Below are 16,598 nucleotides of genomic sequence, written 5' to 3'. Positions count from 1 at the left end.
CTAACCAGTCCATTGCACGTGCAATGTCTATTCTTGTGGCTATTATAGCGTACATTAAATTCCCAACTACTAAAGATTATGGCACTTTCAACATTTCCTCTTTCTCAGCAACTGTCTTGGGAGAATCTTCCTTGCTAAGTTTGGAGTATGCTTGCATTGGGGTACTCAGTGACTTCCCCCCCGCATACTAAAACATTGCAAGACTTTGTGGATGTACTTTTCTTGAGATAATTCAAGAATCCCATGTTGCTTGTCTCTCTTGATGCGCATACCAAGAAAGTGGTTGGCATTTCCCAAATCTTTCATGGAAAATTGAGTGTTTAGCATCTTTTTCAACTGGTTGATCTCATCAATTGATTTGTCTGCGATAAGCATATCATCTACATACAAGATCAAGATGACTAAAGAACCATCGTTTAAATTCTTTGTGTATAAGCAGAGGTCCTCTTGACTTATTATGTAACCGTGAGACTGCATAAATTTGTCAAATTTTTGATATCACTATCTTGAACCTTGCTTGAGGCTATGGAGTTCCTTTTTAAGTCTACAAACCAATTTAACTCAGTGAACCAAAATGTGGTGTATACCCGGCTCAAACCGCTCAGATGCACGTGATACTCTTACAGAGCATCTCAGTGCGTGCTGACTGCGAGACTCTTTTCTCTCCAGAACATTAGTAGTATCTTGCACTTGAGGATTAGATGCAACACTATTGGACTGAGTTGGTTCGGAGGCTACATCCTCAAAACGAACGCGTCTATACTCAAATTCTTTAATGGGCTGCTTGTGCATTTTTTATTCATTGAAAATCACGTGTGAGCTACGAATAACTTTGTGGGATTATGGATGTCAGCGAAGTTAGCCTATCCCTCCATTTGTACCATAGCCAATAAAAATGCATTTGTGTGACTTGGGATCTAGCTTGCGACAAAGTTCTTTGGGTACATGTGCATATGCCTCACATCCAAATACACATAAATGCTCATAGCTTGGCATTTTCCCAATCCATAATTGCTCTGGAATTTTAAAATTCAAAGGAGAACTAGGTGACATGTTGATGATGTGCACTGCTATTATAACAACTTCCCCCCAAAAATCTAGAGTAAGCTTCGCCATAGAAATCATAGAGATAACTCGCTCTTGAATCATGCAATTCACTCTTTCAACTGTCCCATTTTGTGCATGTGCATATGGAGTAGTAAACTAGGTACAAATGCCTCTTTGATTTCAAAAATCCTTGAACTCTGTGGAGACGTATTCTCCACCATTTTCCATTTAAAAAGCTTTGAGCTTTTTTCCTGATTGGTTCTCAACCATGGTGAGGATTTTTTGGAACATAGAAAATACCTCTTCCTTATGCTTAAGGAGATATATCCACACCATTATGGTAGAATCATCTATGAATGTGAAAAAATAGTTTGCCCCCCTAGAGTTTTATATGGCATTGGATTACACAAATCAATGTGCACTAAGTGTAAGGGTTCGCCTAGTTTCTTGTTCAATAGCAAAGATATCAACCTAGTATGTTTTCTACAGGCAATGCTCATACAATGGAAAGTTTGTGTAATCTAACACAGGTAAGTACCCAAAACACTGAAGTGTTTTCATTATCTTTTGGCTAATATGCCCTAGCCGGCTATGCCACAACTCAGTAGACGACAGCTCGGCAGCATAGATAGAGTGTTCGTCAACACTCAAACAAGCATAGAGTACAGGGATCCATTTTTACGACATTTCATCATGACAAGGTTGTTCTTGCAGATCAACCAAGAACGATTATATCAAAAATTGTAGTGTAGCCAAGATCGTCCGACTGCCTATAGAAAGCAAGCTCTTTGTAAGCTTGGGCACATGTCTGACATTTTGTAATACAAAAGTAGTGCCATTATGCATCTGAAGTTTCACATCATCAATGCCAATAATGTCAAGCTCATAGGAATCACCAAGCTTGACCATGCCATGCATGGATGCATAAGAGGAAAACCACTCTTTATGCGGTGTGACATGAAAACTTGCACCAAAATCAAGAATCCAATTATGTGCATAGGCCTCATCCTATGCAACCAAAGCATTTGGAGTGAGATTTGAAGTGAAAATGAGAACATCTAAGGGATCTTATGTCACCTTTTCATGAATCTCTATTGGCATAATGTTCATCACTGGAGGAGGAGCATCCTCTACTATAGTGGTAGGTATGGGAGACTCAACCACATTGAGTTCCTCAATTATTATCATACTTTTACCTTTTCCATAATTATCTTTTTGCATGTTTTTTTGATCTCTTAGGAAACTGTGACAATCCTTTTTGTAATGGCCCTTCTTATGGCAATAGTAACACTCAACATTTCTAGCACTGCGGTCTTTACTTGAGTTCCTCTATCTGCTAGGACTACAATATTTTTCTCTCTACTTTTTCTTTTGTATTTGTTCCTGTCATGGCCTCTTGCCTTCATTGAACTTCCAACCATATATGCATCTCCATGACTAGCACCATCGAGGGATTTACATCAAATTTCTTTAGTGAGCAATGCATTTGTGACGTCATTGAACACTAACTTTCCATTCAGAGCCAAATTTCTAATGGCTATGCAAAAGATGTCCCATGAACTAGGTAGAGAGAATAACAAGAATATAGACTTGAGTTTGTCGTCAAACTCCTTAAAGCCCTAAGATGTCAACTGACTGAACAAGGAGTTGAACTCATTTAAGTGACCAAAAATTGTGCTCCCTTCCTTTGTGTTGAGCTTCATGAGTTTTTTCATGAGAAAAACTTTGTTGGATGCACTTTTGCTCTCCCATGCTGAACATAAGCTATCTCAAAGTTCCTTGGTTGTTGTCTTCCTTATTATAGTGAAGAACACTGACTCAGCTAGACATATTGTAGCCATGGCTCTCGCATCCAAAAGCTCCCAATGAGCTTACGTATAGTCATCATCCTCTACACGCTCTTGCAATGGCCTTTGTTTGTCAAACATCTTTCATGCACTCTTTCCACATGGTGAAGTTGCTGTCGTCGAACTTGCAAATGAAATACTCCTCCTTTTCTGAAGAAGAAGCCATTGCTAACAAGAGGGTTTGAGAGGTGTCAAACTATGGCGAGAAGGTGCAGAAATTTGGGCACAATAACATTTTTATTGGGAGTGAAATCTCAACCAAAATAGGGTCAAAGGTGCCAACAATGAAGTCACGACATACGGGAAGGAAATCCTACAGAGTCTCCTTTGTATGAGGTGTCAAAACTCAACTCAAAATATGCATAAATGTGCCAACTGCACTAACAGGCCATCAAAAAATTGATATTGTCACTACCAATGTGATCGCCAACTTGGTGTCAAAAGCATATGAAACCGTCCAGATACATTTCCTATCGCGAGGGTACCAAAAGTAAGGGAATTCCAGCTACATGCATCACCAAAGGTGTCTCAACATTCGAGCACACCCCAGCTCAAAGAAAACCTCACGCTATTGTCCCTCCTAGAGGCTAATGCAGACACAAATGGACTAGCCACATTTTCAGAAAGGGCTCTTCCGGTCCGAGCAAAAACGGCCAGGAAAAACTGCCAAACTAGCCAAAAAATGACTCCACACGTAGTATAGTGGGTAGTGTTTGCAACTCAACATACATGAATGACTGTGCTCAAACAGGCGCCTAGAACTGTTGCATGTAGTAAAAGTGATATTCTAAAATACCAAATTTGGCATTGTACTACCAAAAATTAAACTATAGTATCAAATAGGGTGCAAAAAAGAACCAAATTTGGTTATATGTGACCTATGCAAGTCCCCTAAAAGCAGATACTCTATTTTTGAACTATACTACCTTCACTGAGACTGGTGCCCAAAAGAATTAAATTGCATATAATCTTTGGTACTATGTTGCTTAAAAGCACCAAATTTGGTAATGTGGATCCCCTATACTAATACCCTAGTGGATGCCTAGCACTAAGATGGATTTTTTGGGTAAAGAATTGCACGAGTGTTGGTACTATGTATCCACTTTGGTACTCTGCAGGATACTTTGAAGGCACCAAGTCTGTTTCCATACCGAGTTTGGTATTGTACTACCAAGTGTGAGTGATACCCAAAAGTACCAAATTGAGACTGTTATATGCAGGCCAACACAAAGCACCCTGCATAATACCAAATTGGGTACATTTCCTTACAGTTCATAGTATCAAACTGAATTCTTAGCATCAAACAAAGAATTTGCTCATACTTCATAGTGCTAATGTAATTCAGTAGTACCAAATGGGGTACTTTTTATTTTCCAAGAAGCAGCAAAATTGGTGTTATGAATCTTGTTTGGTACTTTGCAGGCAACACTAAAAGCACCAGAAATCCAATTTGGTACTATACATTTGAATGTAAGAAGCTCCCAAAAGTATCAAATTGGTACTTTGGATCCCTTTAGGTAGTATGCAGACACACCTAAAGTAACTTGCATGGTACCAAATTGGGTGCTTTTCTTTCTATTGCATAATTAAAAACTGGATCCAAAGTACCAAATTGGGAACTTTTCTAGATACAAAAAAGAGCCAAAATGGGTACAATCTCTCTAGTTTGGTACTTTACAGGGTATATTGAAGGCACCAAAATTGTTTCCAAAACCTAATTCGATATTACACTACGAGGTTTGAATGAAAATCAAAAATACCAAATTGAGAATGTGCATCCATACCTTCGGGCATTGCGACCACAAAGTTGTATTGTACATCCTCTTGGGAACAATGCAAAATCCAAAAAAGCACCAAAGTGGTACTATAGAGCTGGGAAATGGTACCTACAATGATTGTTGCCCAAAAGGTTCCCAATTGGTGTTGTTTGGCCTAGTGATTGTTGGGGAAAAAAAATACCAATTTGGTATTGTACAGCCAAACTTGAATGCCGCCAAAAGACTAAAAATTTTATAGACACTAATCCAACTGAAACTAAGGCCACGAGAGTTGTATTTTAGGAAAAACATATTACCTGAGAATCATCTAGAAGATGTATGGGATGTTTGATGACACATTTTGCCTCAATCCTATGCTTGCAAATATCCTTTTTCTTAGGTAAGACTCTTGTCTTGGATTTCCCAAAAGCGGTCACCAAATCCCTAGTTTCACTTGTGGTACTTGTATGCATAGGCAATTGTTTGTGACAAGCAGTAAGTGGAAACACTTCATCCTCATCTTTCATTTCCAATCAACTACTTGCTACCACTATGTTTTGTCGATAAGCACCCAAGACAGTAGCAATTTTGGATTGGTTCACTGGCATTGTCTTCTGATCACCATTGTTTAGTATCATCCTCGAAGAGGTTCTCTTCACAAAAAGCTTACTTAACAGTGGGGTACTTTCGATTGATTCAATGTGTTGCAAACATCGGAAATAAGACCCGATTGAACATCCAAAATCCTCAACTTGGAAAATGGCTAATAATGCATGAGCTGATCTAGAGTTTCCTGTTGTTGTATTGTTGTTAGTCCTTGGGTCTGCCGATGCCAACATCTAACCATGACTTTGTACATATTGTTCCTTGATTTGGGTGTAAAATTTTAGCTATCTTAGCAGGGTTTCACTCCTTGCGTCATTGCTCACGCTTCTTTTGTGCCCAATAACCCCACAAAAAATCTTCATTGTTGATAGGTTCATAAATGCTCATGATTCACATTACAGTACCCTTTGTAAATGCAGGTATCCCTAACTTGATATTGCTAAAGGGATCACAATCGTCGGCTTCGAACATCGTCTTTGTAGATATGGTACTGGCCTCAACTTTCATGGGGGGAGAGAGAGAGAGAGAGAGAGAGAGAGAGAGAGAGAGAGAGAGAGAGAGAGAGAGAGAGAGAGAGAGAGAGAGAGAGAGAGAGAGAGAGAGAGAGAGAGTCATATGTTTTTTTTGGAAAGAGGAAGGGAAGTTGACTCACCATAAGGATACTAGAATCTCCGCATTATTGATGTATTACCCAGACAATAAGCCAATACTTACCACAAGGACACCATATTCTCTGTATCACCGAGGTGATGCCCCCGTGGTATCCCATGGTAAGCACTATTCCGTAGAACAACTTACACACACACTCACATTTTGTGGTAGGGTACCTTATGACTAACGTGCAATACAACAAAAGGCACACTACCACACAATGCACACACACACACACACACACACACCCAAGTCGTGTGGTCAAGTACTCTGCTACTACCACGCATTGTGACGCAGAGCACGCTCCCACACGACCCTTCTCTCTCTCTCCCCTCTTGACGTACCTACAAATGCGGTGTAATGGAATTTGCCTATTCAATTTGAGAATAGCGGAATTTAATGAGAGTACTTTCAAGAAATGATTTTGTGAGCATAGCGGGTAGACATAATTGAAGATAGCAACATAATCATAGCAATTAGTTAACTTGGCATAGACAATACTTTTGCAAGAGAGAGAGTTTAGAGAACATGACAACAATTGAGGACCGGATTTATGTGGAGCCGGTCCCCCCTCCAATAGGCATTTGTATTATGATTTCTCCCATAAAGAGAGACTTGTTACAATACAGTCTTTGTTTTCCTTGTGACCTAGGTGATGCCATGACGATGGAAGGCTTCATGCACCACAAACATAACATAAACTTGAAGAAAGCTTTAACTATCCCAAGCCTCAGTCCCAAGACCTCAAACACCTTCGAAGGTGGAGAGAGCTAGCAGGGAATGAGGGTAGGGAAGAGGAAGAAGAAACATTTCGTAGGAGAAAGAATTAGTTCCTCACTTATCATACTCTTGTTGCTAGCATACATAATAGCATAGTAATGAAGAAGAAGGAGATGGCAAGCTTAAGCATTGAAGCATGGCTCTTGGTTGGATTTGCACTCCATAGCCAAGAGTGTTGGTGTAGGCTCTCAACCTCTACTTGCTTGGAGAGGGAGCTCTTGCACTTTGCATATCACACAATGAGAGTGCTTGTGAGTGTGTGTGGGTGAGTATACTCCCTAGGCACCCCCCTAGCTTGCTTGGGTCGACCCCCCCTTGTAGCTCATGCCTGAAGCTCATTGGACCCTTCCAGGCCTAGCCAATCACAAGCAAGAGCCATTACAAGCAACATGGGTAGCCTTGCGACAAGTGTCACTCTTTCCCCTTTGAGAGAGAGGACTTGATAAATGAAAAATCAATTAGATAATTCAAGTAATTTATCATTGGACCCCTTTGAAGCTTAGCCAATAGGCTTCAAGCAACACATGAAGGTAACATGGGTAGGGGCCTGACATGTGTCCTTGCTGCCTCTTCAAGTTGGGGCTTCCCTTGTGTGTGTGAGTGGGTGTTCTCTCTCTAGCTCCTAGGAAAAGGGCTCGCCCCCCCTCTTGTAGGAATGATTTTGACTTTAGGTGATCAAGCACCTTACTCATCAAGCATGACAAAGCACTTGAACTAGGGGGTGTTCCCACAAGCATCTCAGGCAAGCTTCTCAAGGCACCTCAAGTACCTTAATCATGCAGCAAGTCAAGCACCTCAAGCATCTTAATCAAGAACCTCAAGCATGACAAACACCTCAAGCACGACAAGCACTTCAAGCAGGACAAGCACCTCGAGCTTGGGCCGGGTTCCCACCTCAAGCTCAGCCCTAGCTTACTTAAGGTCAAAGGACTTTTTACATACATTTATTGGAGGTCTTCAATGAAGCTAACCCTAAGGTCTTATGCTCCATTGATTAGCCTTGCTCTTTCATAGACCATCTCCCTTTTGGGCCCCTTTACCATTGGCCCCGTGTTGAGATAGATCTATAAGCACATACCTATATCTTAACACTTGTTCCCGTTTATTCTCCCACATTAAGTGATCAATTTAATATGAGAAAATCATTTGGGTTAGTTAGATATTAGATTTTATGACATTACCTCTCTCTTGAAATCATAGTCGTCCTCGACTATGAGGTAGAAAAGATAAAGTCTTAGTCATTAGTCAATCGTACTTAGCGGGTAAAGGATCCCTTTTTACCCTACGACATCTTTCCAAGATGGATGACTAATCCATTTGGTGCTTGGGAGACATAGCTGCCGCAAGCATGTCTGCTCTTTTAGTCCATTTCATTCTCCCATAGTAGAGTCACAAATTCTACTTGGTGTTTGAGAGACGTCGTCATCACAAACATGATTCTAAGCATGCATACTAGTTAAATTTGTGCACAATTAAAAAGAGGACTAGTCATATAAGACAAAAACATGAGTTATTTAAAAGAAATTTGTACATTTGCTTACTCTAATGTAGCATTGTAAGCATTGACAAGGTTCATACTATCCTTAAGTTGTACTCCTTGTATCCATTTAGCATCTTCAAAAGGATAATTTTTGAACTTAATAAGATACCGTCGGATAATCTTACCATGTCGTAGTACTTGTCTTCATGCCGAAGGATAGCTTCGGGTTGTAGCACCTCTTCTTGGTCTTCAACTTCGGGAGGGTCTTCAATAATTGGTTCAATTGGTGGCTCTCCTTTGTAGGGCTTAAGTAAGCTTACATGAAAGGCATTGTGTATAAGCCAATGGTTGGGCAACTTGAGTTGATAAGCCGTCTCATTGATAGGCTTCAAGATTTGGAAAGGACCATAGTATCTTTTTGCTAGTTTAGCATAATACTTTTGATGGCCCGTAGGATTTTTGCCCGTCGTTTGCCTTAATCGAGCCTTAGGAAACTTGAGTAAGACCCAATCATTTTCTTTGAACATTAAGGCTCTTCTGTGCTTATCAGCAGCAGCTTTTTGCCTTTGTTGAGAGATGGCTATAGCCTCCCTAATCTTTTGAGATTCTTGTAGGTCACGGCTATACTCATCGGCGGCGAAGATTTTCCCATGTACTTTCAGTAGCAAGGGACTTTTAGGTCTTCCTTCTATGATCTCGAAAGGTGCTTTGCCCGTAGAAGTATGTACAGTATTATTGTAGGCATACTCTACTAGCGGTAAATACTTTTCCCATTGTGAGCGTTGATCTACTTTGGTAACATAAGTCTTGAGTAGATCGAGTATCGTAAGATTGGCTATCTCACTTTGGCCATCCGTTTGTGGGTGATAGGCCGAAGAGAAATTCAATCTTGTTCCTAGATTTTCAAAGAGACCTTTCCAAAAATTACTGGTCATTCTAGGATCTCTATCTGACACGATGGATGTGGGTAATCCATGGTGTTTGAAAATCTGAGATATGAAGAGAGTTGCCATTTGATGTGCCTTAATAGTCTTTTTGACAGGAATAAAATGTGCTTGCTTGCTAAACCTGTCGACTATTGTCCATATTCCTGTATTCCCATGGATAGACTTGGGTAATCCAAAGATGAAATCCATGGATATACTCTCCCATGGTGAATTTGGAATAGGCAATGGCTGGAGTAATCAAGGTTGCTTCCCTCTATCATACTTGGTCTTTTGGCATACTACACATTTTGAAACATACTCTTGTATGTCCACTTTCATGGTAGGCCAATAGAAATACGTCTCTACTCCTCGGAGAGTAGGTTGAATACCTCTATGCCCTGCATATGGAGGAGCATGGGATTCATACATAACCTTCTCACGAAGGGAATGGGTAACACATAGCCTATTGCCGTGAAGAAGATAACCATCCTGCAAGGTGAATGGTTCCTCTTTCTTCCCCAAAGCAAGGGCTGACATTATGTCTCTAAAGTCAGGGTTAGTAGCATACTCATCTATCATAGAGGATAGATCATTGTGAGTAGCTATAGACACCGCATTAGTTTTTGGTCTTCGTGAAAGTGCATCGGCAACTTGATTGTGCTTACCAGCTATGTGAGCAATATGAAAATTAAATTGCGAAAGAAAATTTGCCCACCTCATTTGTTTGTCAGAAAGCTTGGTTTGCGTCATGAAATACTTGAGACTTTGGTGGTCGGTTCGTAGGATAAATGGAGTCCCCAATAGGTAGTGCTTCCATGTGTCTAGGGCATGTAGAACAGCTAAAAGCTCTTTCTCATAAATGCCCAAGACTCGTTCATCACCATTGAGCCTTCGGCTCTCATATGCTATGGCATGCCCTTCTTGAAGCAAAACCGCTCCAAGGCAATCACCACAAGCATCACATTGGACCTCAAAGGGCTTTGAGAGATCCGGAAGCACGAGGACTGGTTGGGAAGTAAGCTTCTCTTTGAGTTTTTCAAAAGCATTTTGCTCCTTAGCAGTCCATACAAACTTAACGTTCTTCTTGGTTAAGTCGTGTAGTGGTCCTGCCACTTGAGAGAATTTTGCTATGAAGCGTCTATAGTATGCACACATACCAATAAAGATTCTTAGCTCATGTAGATTCCTTGGGTTAGGCCATGATTTTATTACCTCTAACTTTGATGGATCCATACGAATACCATCGTGAGAGATAATATGGTCTAGATATTGAATCTCTTGAAGGAAGAATTCACTTTTCTTTTGGTTGAGAAAAAGTTTGTTCTCCCTCAAGGCTTGAAAAATCACTTGGAGATGTTGCTTATGTTCCTCCAAAGACTTGGAGTAGATGATGATATCATCGAAGAGCACTCCAGTGAATTGTCGATATGGTCTAAAAATTTTCTCCATCAAACGATTGAACGTAGCTGGTGCATTAGTCAAGCCAAAAGGCATGACTAGATGTTCATAAAGACCAAATGTTGTGCGAAACGCGGTCTTTAAGATATCCTCATCCACTATCCTTATTTGATGATAGCCACTCTTAAGGTCAATCCTATTGAAGTAGGTAGAGCCTTGTAGCTTATCAAACAGATCTTCTACCCGAGGTACGGGAAATCTGTTTTTAATAGTGATATGGTTTAGTGCTCGATAGTCCACACACATACGGTATGTACCATCTTTCTTTTGCACTAAAAGGACTGGAGAACAAAAGGGAGAGGAACTAGGCCTCACCATCCCTTTGTCTACCAGCTCTTGTACTTGCCTCATGATCTCCTCTTGTTGAGCTTGTGAGACTCGATAAGGAGGTTTGTTAGGCGGTGAGCTTCCTGGAAGGAGCTCAATACGATGGTCATCATCCCCTCGTTTTGGAGGTAGGTCCATAGGGATATCATCGATGAACACATCTTGGAATCCTTTTAGAAAAGTAGACAAGTCTAACTCTTCTTGATTCCTATCATTTTCATTTGATGAAACATTATTAGCTTTTAGAGACTCTTTGACATAAATCATGTACGCAGAAACTGAGCTCTTCATTGATTTATCAAAAGAAAGAGGATTTACAAGTGGAATAGTGCGACCACGCTCACTAGCATCTACATACATGTTCTTTCCCCTGTAGGTGAAGTAAATTCTCCTTTCAGGGAACTTCATGTTGGCAGCCATGCGATCAAACCATGGTGCCCCTAGGATAACATCCTGATGTTGGAGGGGAGAGATGAAGAAGTCTTCTTTGTCGACATAGCTTTGGACATGAAGCCTCAACTTCCCAATCAAGGGAGTAACGGAGGCTTGTTGTCCCTTGAAAGCTGCATCAGCTGTTACTATATCTCCCATCTCAAAAGCTTGAATGCCCAACTTGGTGGCCAACTCTATTGATATGAAGTTGAGAGTAGAGCCAGGGTCAAACAAGATGAAGGCATCATGCTCTCTTACCTTTCCCCAAGCATAGGAGAGTGATGATCCTTTGCAATGAGCATCCTCTTTTGGAGCTTCGATGGTGGAAGCCCTAGGAGTCTCATTGCGAGTATTCTTCTTGGGGCAAGAACGATAGCCATGTCCTTGCTCCCCACATTTGAAACACTTATGGTCCTTGCGAAAAGCTTCAAGCTCTTCAGGAGAGAGTTTGTTTTTACCTTTGTAAACTCCCTTCTCCTTGGACCGATTGTTGTTGTTGTTGTTGTTGGAAGTGCCTTGGGAATTATTTTGAGCATTGGATTTCCCCTTTGCATCATTTTTATCTTTGTTTTCCATGGGCTTGACATTACGTCTAGCCCCTTGATGGAAATTGATGCGTGAAGCAACCATGGTGTGGTGGATTACTTCGGTAATAGTACCGGGCCGTTGAGAGTTGATATATTCAGCCATCTCTTCAGGTAATCCCGCACAGAATTGCTTTCTTTGCTCGGCAAAGTCTATCATTTGAAAGACAGTAGCTTTGAGATGTAAATCCCAAAACTTATCTACATACTTGTTGATAGACTCATGAGAGAGGAGCTTCAAGCCGCGCCATTCGGTAAGAACTTTATCTTTAGTATCGCTTGGAAGAAATTGCTTCATGATGGAAACTCGTAGAGTTTTCCATGTCTTTGGGACTTCTCCATTGCCACGAAGGCTAGCCCACCATTGACGAGCTGATTTTTGGAAGTGCATAGCTACATGGTGTAGCTTGGAGGACTCTGTGAAGCCCTCGTCCCCAAAGGCCGCATCAAATTGCTGGATGAAGGCCAACACTTTGTTGGTAGCACCAAAGGTGCCATGGTAGGTGAGAAAAGAGATACTCTTTCCTCCCTCCTTGAACTTCTTTAGCTTTTGTGACCTTCGCCATGCAGGAAATGATTTGCGATGTCCTCCCCTCTTGTATTCTCTAGAAGAATAGCCATAACTTTCATCGGAAGAGAAGGAAGGTGAAGAAGAAGGAGAAGAGGGTGACCTCTTCCTAGCCCTTTTCCTCCTTTGTTTCCTCTCTTGCCTTTGAGAGTGATGAGGAGAAGGACTATGGGTTGCTCTTTTCCTCTTGGGAGGAGTAGGCGATCGTCTAGACCGCCTTCTTCGTGGAGCCACATCTTCAGAAGAACTTAGACTTTCATTGCTTTCTTTCTCTTTGGATTCCTCCTCTCGAATGGGAGAGAGTCTTCTTTTGGGGGTCTCTTCAAGAGGCCTCCTAAGCTCTCTCTCCTCTTGGAGAGGAAGGGAAATTCCATAGGCACGAAGTTGTTGAGTAACTTCGGCTTGCAAGGTAGATAGCTTGTTGCAACCTAGTCACAAGATAATTCACAAACATGGGAGCATCATCATTAGCACCTTCATGTGCAAAATCAAAGCTATCAATGTTCATTCTACTCTCTTGATTATTGTCAGCCATGTTAACAAAATTTTATGTATGTACTTAGTGTATGCTTTGGCAATTCAAAACCTTAGTTGCCACTCCTCTTAGCCTTTGAAAATCGGCTCTTAAGTATCTACCCCCACGACTCAAAGTGGTTAATTATGGAGAGTAGAGGAGTAGGTCTAACATAGCAGAGTTGCCAAGGGCTAGCTCCTTTCGGACTTCTTATGGCTCAATAATGGTAAAGCCGTAGGCAAGTCTAAAAAGACTCCATTATTAAGTCCAAAGCTCCCGAGGTGTGCACCATCCCCCACATAGTGGGCTTAACAAAACCGGTATTAGATCCCAGTTCCACTTACTCTATTATAATTAACAACATCAACCATTTATAGGCTACTTAAGGACCTCTCTTCTTAAGCAAGAAAAGAGAAACCAAATGCTCTGATACCAATGTAATGGAATTTGCCTATTCAATTTGAGAATAGCGGAATTTAATGAGAGTACTTTCAAGAAATGATTTTGTGAGCATAGCGGGTAGACATAATTGAAGATAGCAACATAATCATAGCAATTAGTTAACTTGGCATAGACAATACTTTTGCAAGAGAGAGAGTTTAGAGAACATGACAACAATTGAGGACCGGATTTATGTGGAGCCGGTCCCCCCTCCAATAGGCATTTGTATTATGATTTCTCCCATAAAGAGAGACTTGTTACAATACAGTCTTTGTGTTCCTTGTGACCTAGGTGATGCCATGAAGATGGAAGGCTTCATGCACCACAAACATAACATAAACTTGAAGAAAGCTTTAACTATCCCAAGCCTCAGTCCCAAGACCTCAAACACCTTCGAAGGTGGAGAGAGCTAGCAGGGAATGAGGGTAGGGAAGAGGAAGAAGAAACATTTCGTAGGAGAAAGAATTAGTTCCTCACTTATCATACTCTTGTTGCTAGCATACATAATGGCATAGTAATGAAGAAGAAGGAGATGGCAAGCTTAAGCATTGAAGCATGGCTCTTGGTTGGATTTGCACTCCATAGCCAAGAGTGTTGGTGTAGGCTCTCAACCTCTACTTGCTTGGAGAGGGAGCTCTTGCACTTTGCATATCACACAATGAGAGTGCTTGTGAGTGTGTGTGGGTGAGTATACTCCCTAGGCACCCCCCTAGCTTGCTTGGGTCGACCCCCCCTTGTAGCTCATGCCTGAAGCTCATTGGACCCTTCCAGGCCTAGCCAATCACAAGCAAGAGCCATTACAAGCAACATGGGTAGCCTTGGGACAAGTGTCCCCCTTTCCCCTTTGAGAGAGAGGACTTGATAAATGAAAAGTCAATTAGATAATTCAAGTAATTTATCATTGGACCCCTTTGAAGCTTAGCCAATAGGCTTCAAGCAACACATGAAGGTAACATGGGTAGGGGCCTGACATGTGTCCTTGTTGCCTCTTCAAGTTGGGGCTTCCCTTGTGTGTGTGAGTGGGTGTTCTCTCTCTAGCTCCTAGGAAAAGGGCTCGCCCCCCCTCTTGTAGGGATGATTTTGACTTTAGGTGATCAAGCACCTTACTCATCAAGCATGACAAAGCACTTGAACTAGGGGGTGTTCCCACAAGCATCTCAGGCAAGCTTCTCAAGGCACCTCAAGTACCTTAATCATGCAGCAAGTCAAGCACCTCAAGTATCTTAATCAAGAACCTCAAGCATGACAAACACCTCAAGCATGACAAGCACCTCAAGCAGGACAAGCACCTCGAGCTTGGGCCGGGTTCCCACCTCAAGCTCAGCCCTAGCTTACTTAAGGTCAAAGGACTTTTTACATACATTTATTGGAGGTCTTCAATGAAGCTAACCCTAAGGTCTTATGCTCCATTGATTAGCCTTGCTCTTTGATAGACCATCTCCCTTTTGGGCCCCTTTACCATTGGCCCCGTGTTGAGATAGATCTATAAGCACATACCTATATCTTAACACTTGTTCCCATTTATTCTCCCACATTAAGTGATCAATTTAATATGAGAAAATCATTTGGGTTAGTTAGATATTAGATTTTATGACATGCGGTCATCTCTCTCCCCCCCCCCCCCCCCCCCCTCCCCCCCCCCCCCCCCCCTCTCTCTCTCTCTCTCTCTTTCTCTCTCTCTCTCTCTCTCTCTCTCTCTCTCTCTCTCTCTCTCTCTCTCTCTCTCTCTCTCTCTCTCTCTCAGAGTGGCTCAAGAAATAACATGTAGCGGGCGTGATTGGGGCCCTATGTATATATTTAGTTAGAGGCACGCTAGTACAACTAAAGATGGTCAGCCTATGGAAGTGCAAGAAGCCTAGGCATGGTAGTTTGCTAGCAAATGACAAGGAAATTGAGCAAGTATTTGATGCAGCCAGGAGTCACGTACACAGGGATGGAGTACTCTCTAGTCGAAACTACAAGTGTTTCTTGTTATCACAGGTGACAAGAGAAGGTGTTTATATCATAAGGTAGTGAGCGGGACAAGGGATGTTGGATACAGGTGCTGTGAGGTTTATGATATGGGATTTGGAGCGAGATGTCTGTAGGAGACTCTACTTGCTGGGATGTGTATGCCTAATGTGGCATTTGGTAGGCCATTCATGGAATTTTAGCTCTATTCAGTGCAAGGTTGCCGATGCTTGTAAGGATGGTTCTCTTTCCGGTGTGGTATGCAACATTGGCTATGGCTCATTTGTGCGACCAGCTAGCTATCCACTCTCTATGATGACTTCTATGAAGTGTTTTATTATGCAATGGGAACTCGCAATCGCAGGCATGTGGAGAAAGGGATTGAGGGGTGTCGTGCCGAGCATTCTCTCGTGGGAAGGTGGCCCAACTTGAGAGGAATTTTAAAAAAAAAAGACTATTTTGGTAGTCTAGTCACCATGCAGAAAACGGGCAAGAGATATAGCAAGAAGGAGAGCCGTTAGTAGGAGGGGCTGCCATCTGTCGGGCATGCGAGAGGGAGGCCACCAAAAGTGGCGGGGGTTGCATAAGGAAAAAGTGGAGGGCCGCCATTAGGGGGCAGCACTGGCATGGCGGGCTGCAATTGGTGAAAGGCTGCAGTCCATTGGGTAGTCGGCTGCGCTGTATGCAGTCAAAGCAAGCCGCAAGGGATGGGCCACGACCATGGAAGGAGAGGGTGGAGAGGGTCGCCATCACGGGTGGCCACCGTTACAATGAGCAGGAGGACGGCTTGGAAGTGCCACGAGGTGGTGCAGTTTACAAGATTAGTAGGCTGCTGCAGAAAACCAAGAATGGAGGCCACCAGGGCTTGGGAAGGGTATTTGGCAGGCCGAGTTCCATGCATATGGTCGCAAGTTGCATGGGGGGACTGTGCGAGTTCAAAGGCATGGAGGTCGTCCAAGCCATAAAAGAACAGAGGCTGTAAGCAACGGGTCTAGTAGAGAAGGGAGAGAGGGGCCTACTGTCCAAGGTCGAGACCCTCCCTAAAAGAAAGGCCGAGATCTGCTGTAGCTACTACGGTCGAGACACAATTGGATCGCAAAATTAAGGCACTGAAGACAAACAATGGTGGGGAATACAAAAGCAATGACTTTCAACAATATTGTGTATCACATGGTATTTGGTGGGAATTTACAATTCTAGATCACCCTCAGCAAAATGGAGTCACAAAGC

The 16,598-nt window shown here is 42.2% G+C and overlaps 1 protein-coding gene and 1 pseudogene across 1 annotated transcript; both read left to right on the top strand.

Annotated features, from left to right (window-relative positions):
- The first annotated feature begins 15,446 nt into the window (after positions 1 to 15,446).
- Positions 15,447 to 15,955, top strand: LOC147458458 (uncharacterized; annotated as a pseudogene).
- A 95-nt stretch (positions 15,956 to 16,050) lies between these two features.
- Positions 16,051 to 16,350, top strand: LOC147458457 (uncharacterized). Its single transcript, XM_086511852.1, has one exon. It carries the CDS (start codon positions 16,051 to 16,053, stop codon positions 16,348 to 16,350), a length of 300 nt encoding a protein of 99 aa, XP_086367978.1.
- Positions 16,351 to 16,598: the final 248 nt, after the last annotated feature.

This window comes from Adiantum capillus-veneris, chromosome 5 (genome assembly GCF_014529385.1).
Source record: "Adiantum capillus-veneris isolate H3 chromosome 5, ASM1452938v2, whole genome shotgun sequence".
In the NCBI taxonomy this organism is placed as follows: domain Eukaryota; kingdom Viridiplantae; phylum Streptophyta; class Polypodiopsida; order Polypodiales; family Pteridaceae; genus Adiantum; species Adiantum capillus-veneris.
The sequence above is the reverse complement of the archived record's forward strand: the minus strand, read 5'-3'. Positions and strand labels throughout refer to the sequence as shown.

Bases quoted from the DNA above. Each gene is read 5' to 3' on its own strand.
- LOC147458457 (XM_086511852.1), top strand. From the start codon at position 16,051: ATGCAGTCAAAGCAAGCCGCAAGGGATGGGCCACGACCATGGAAGGAG.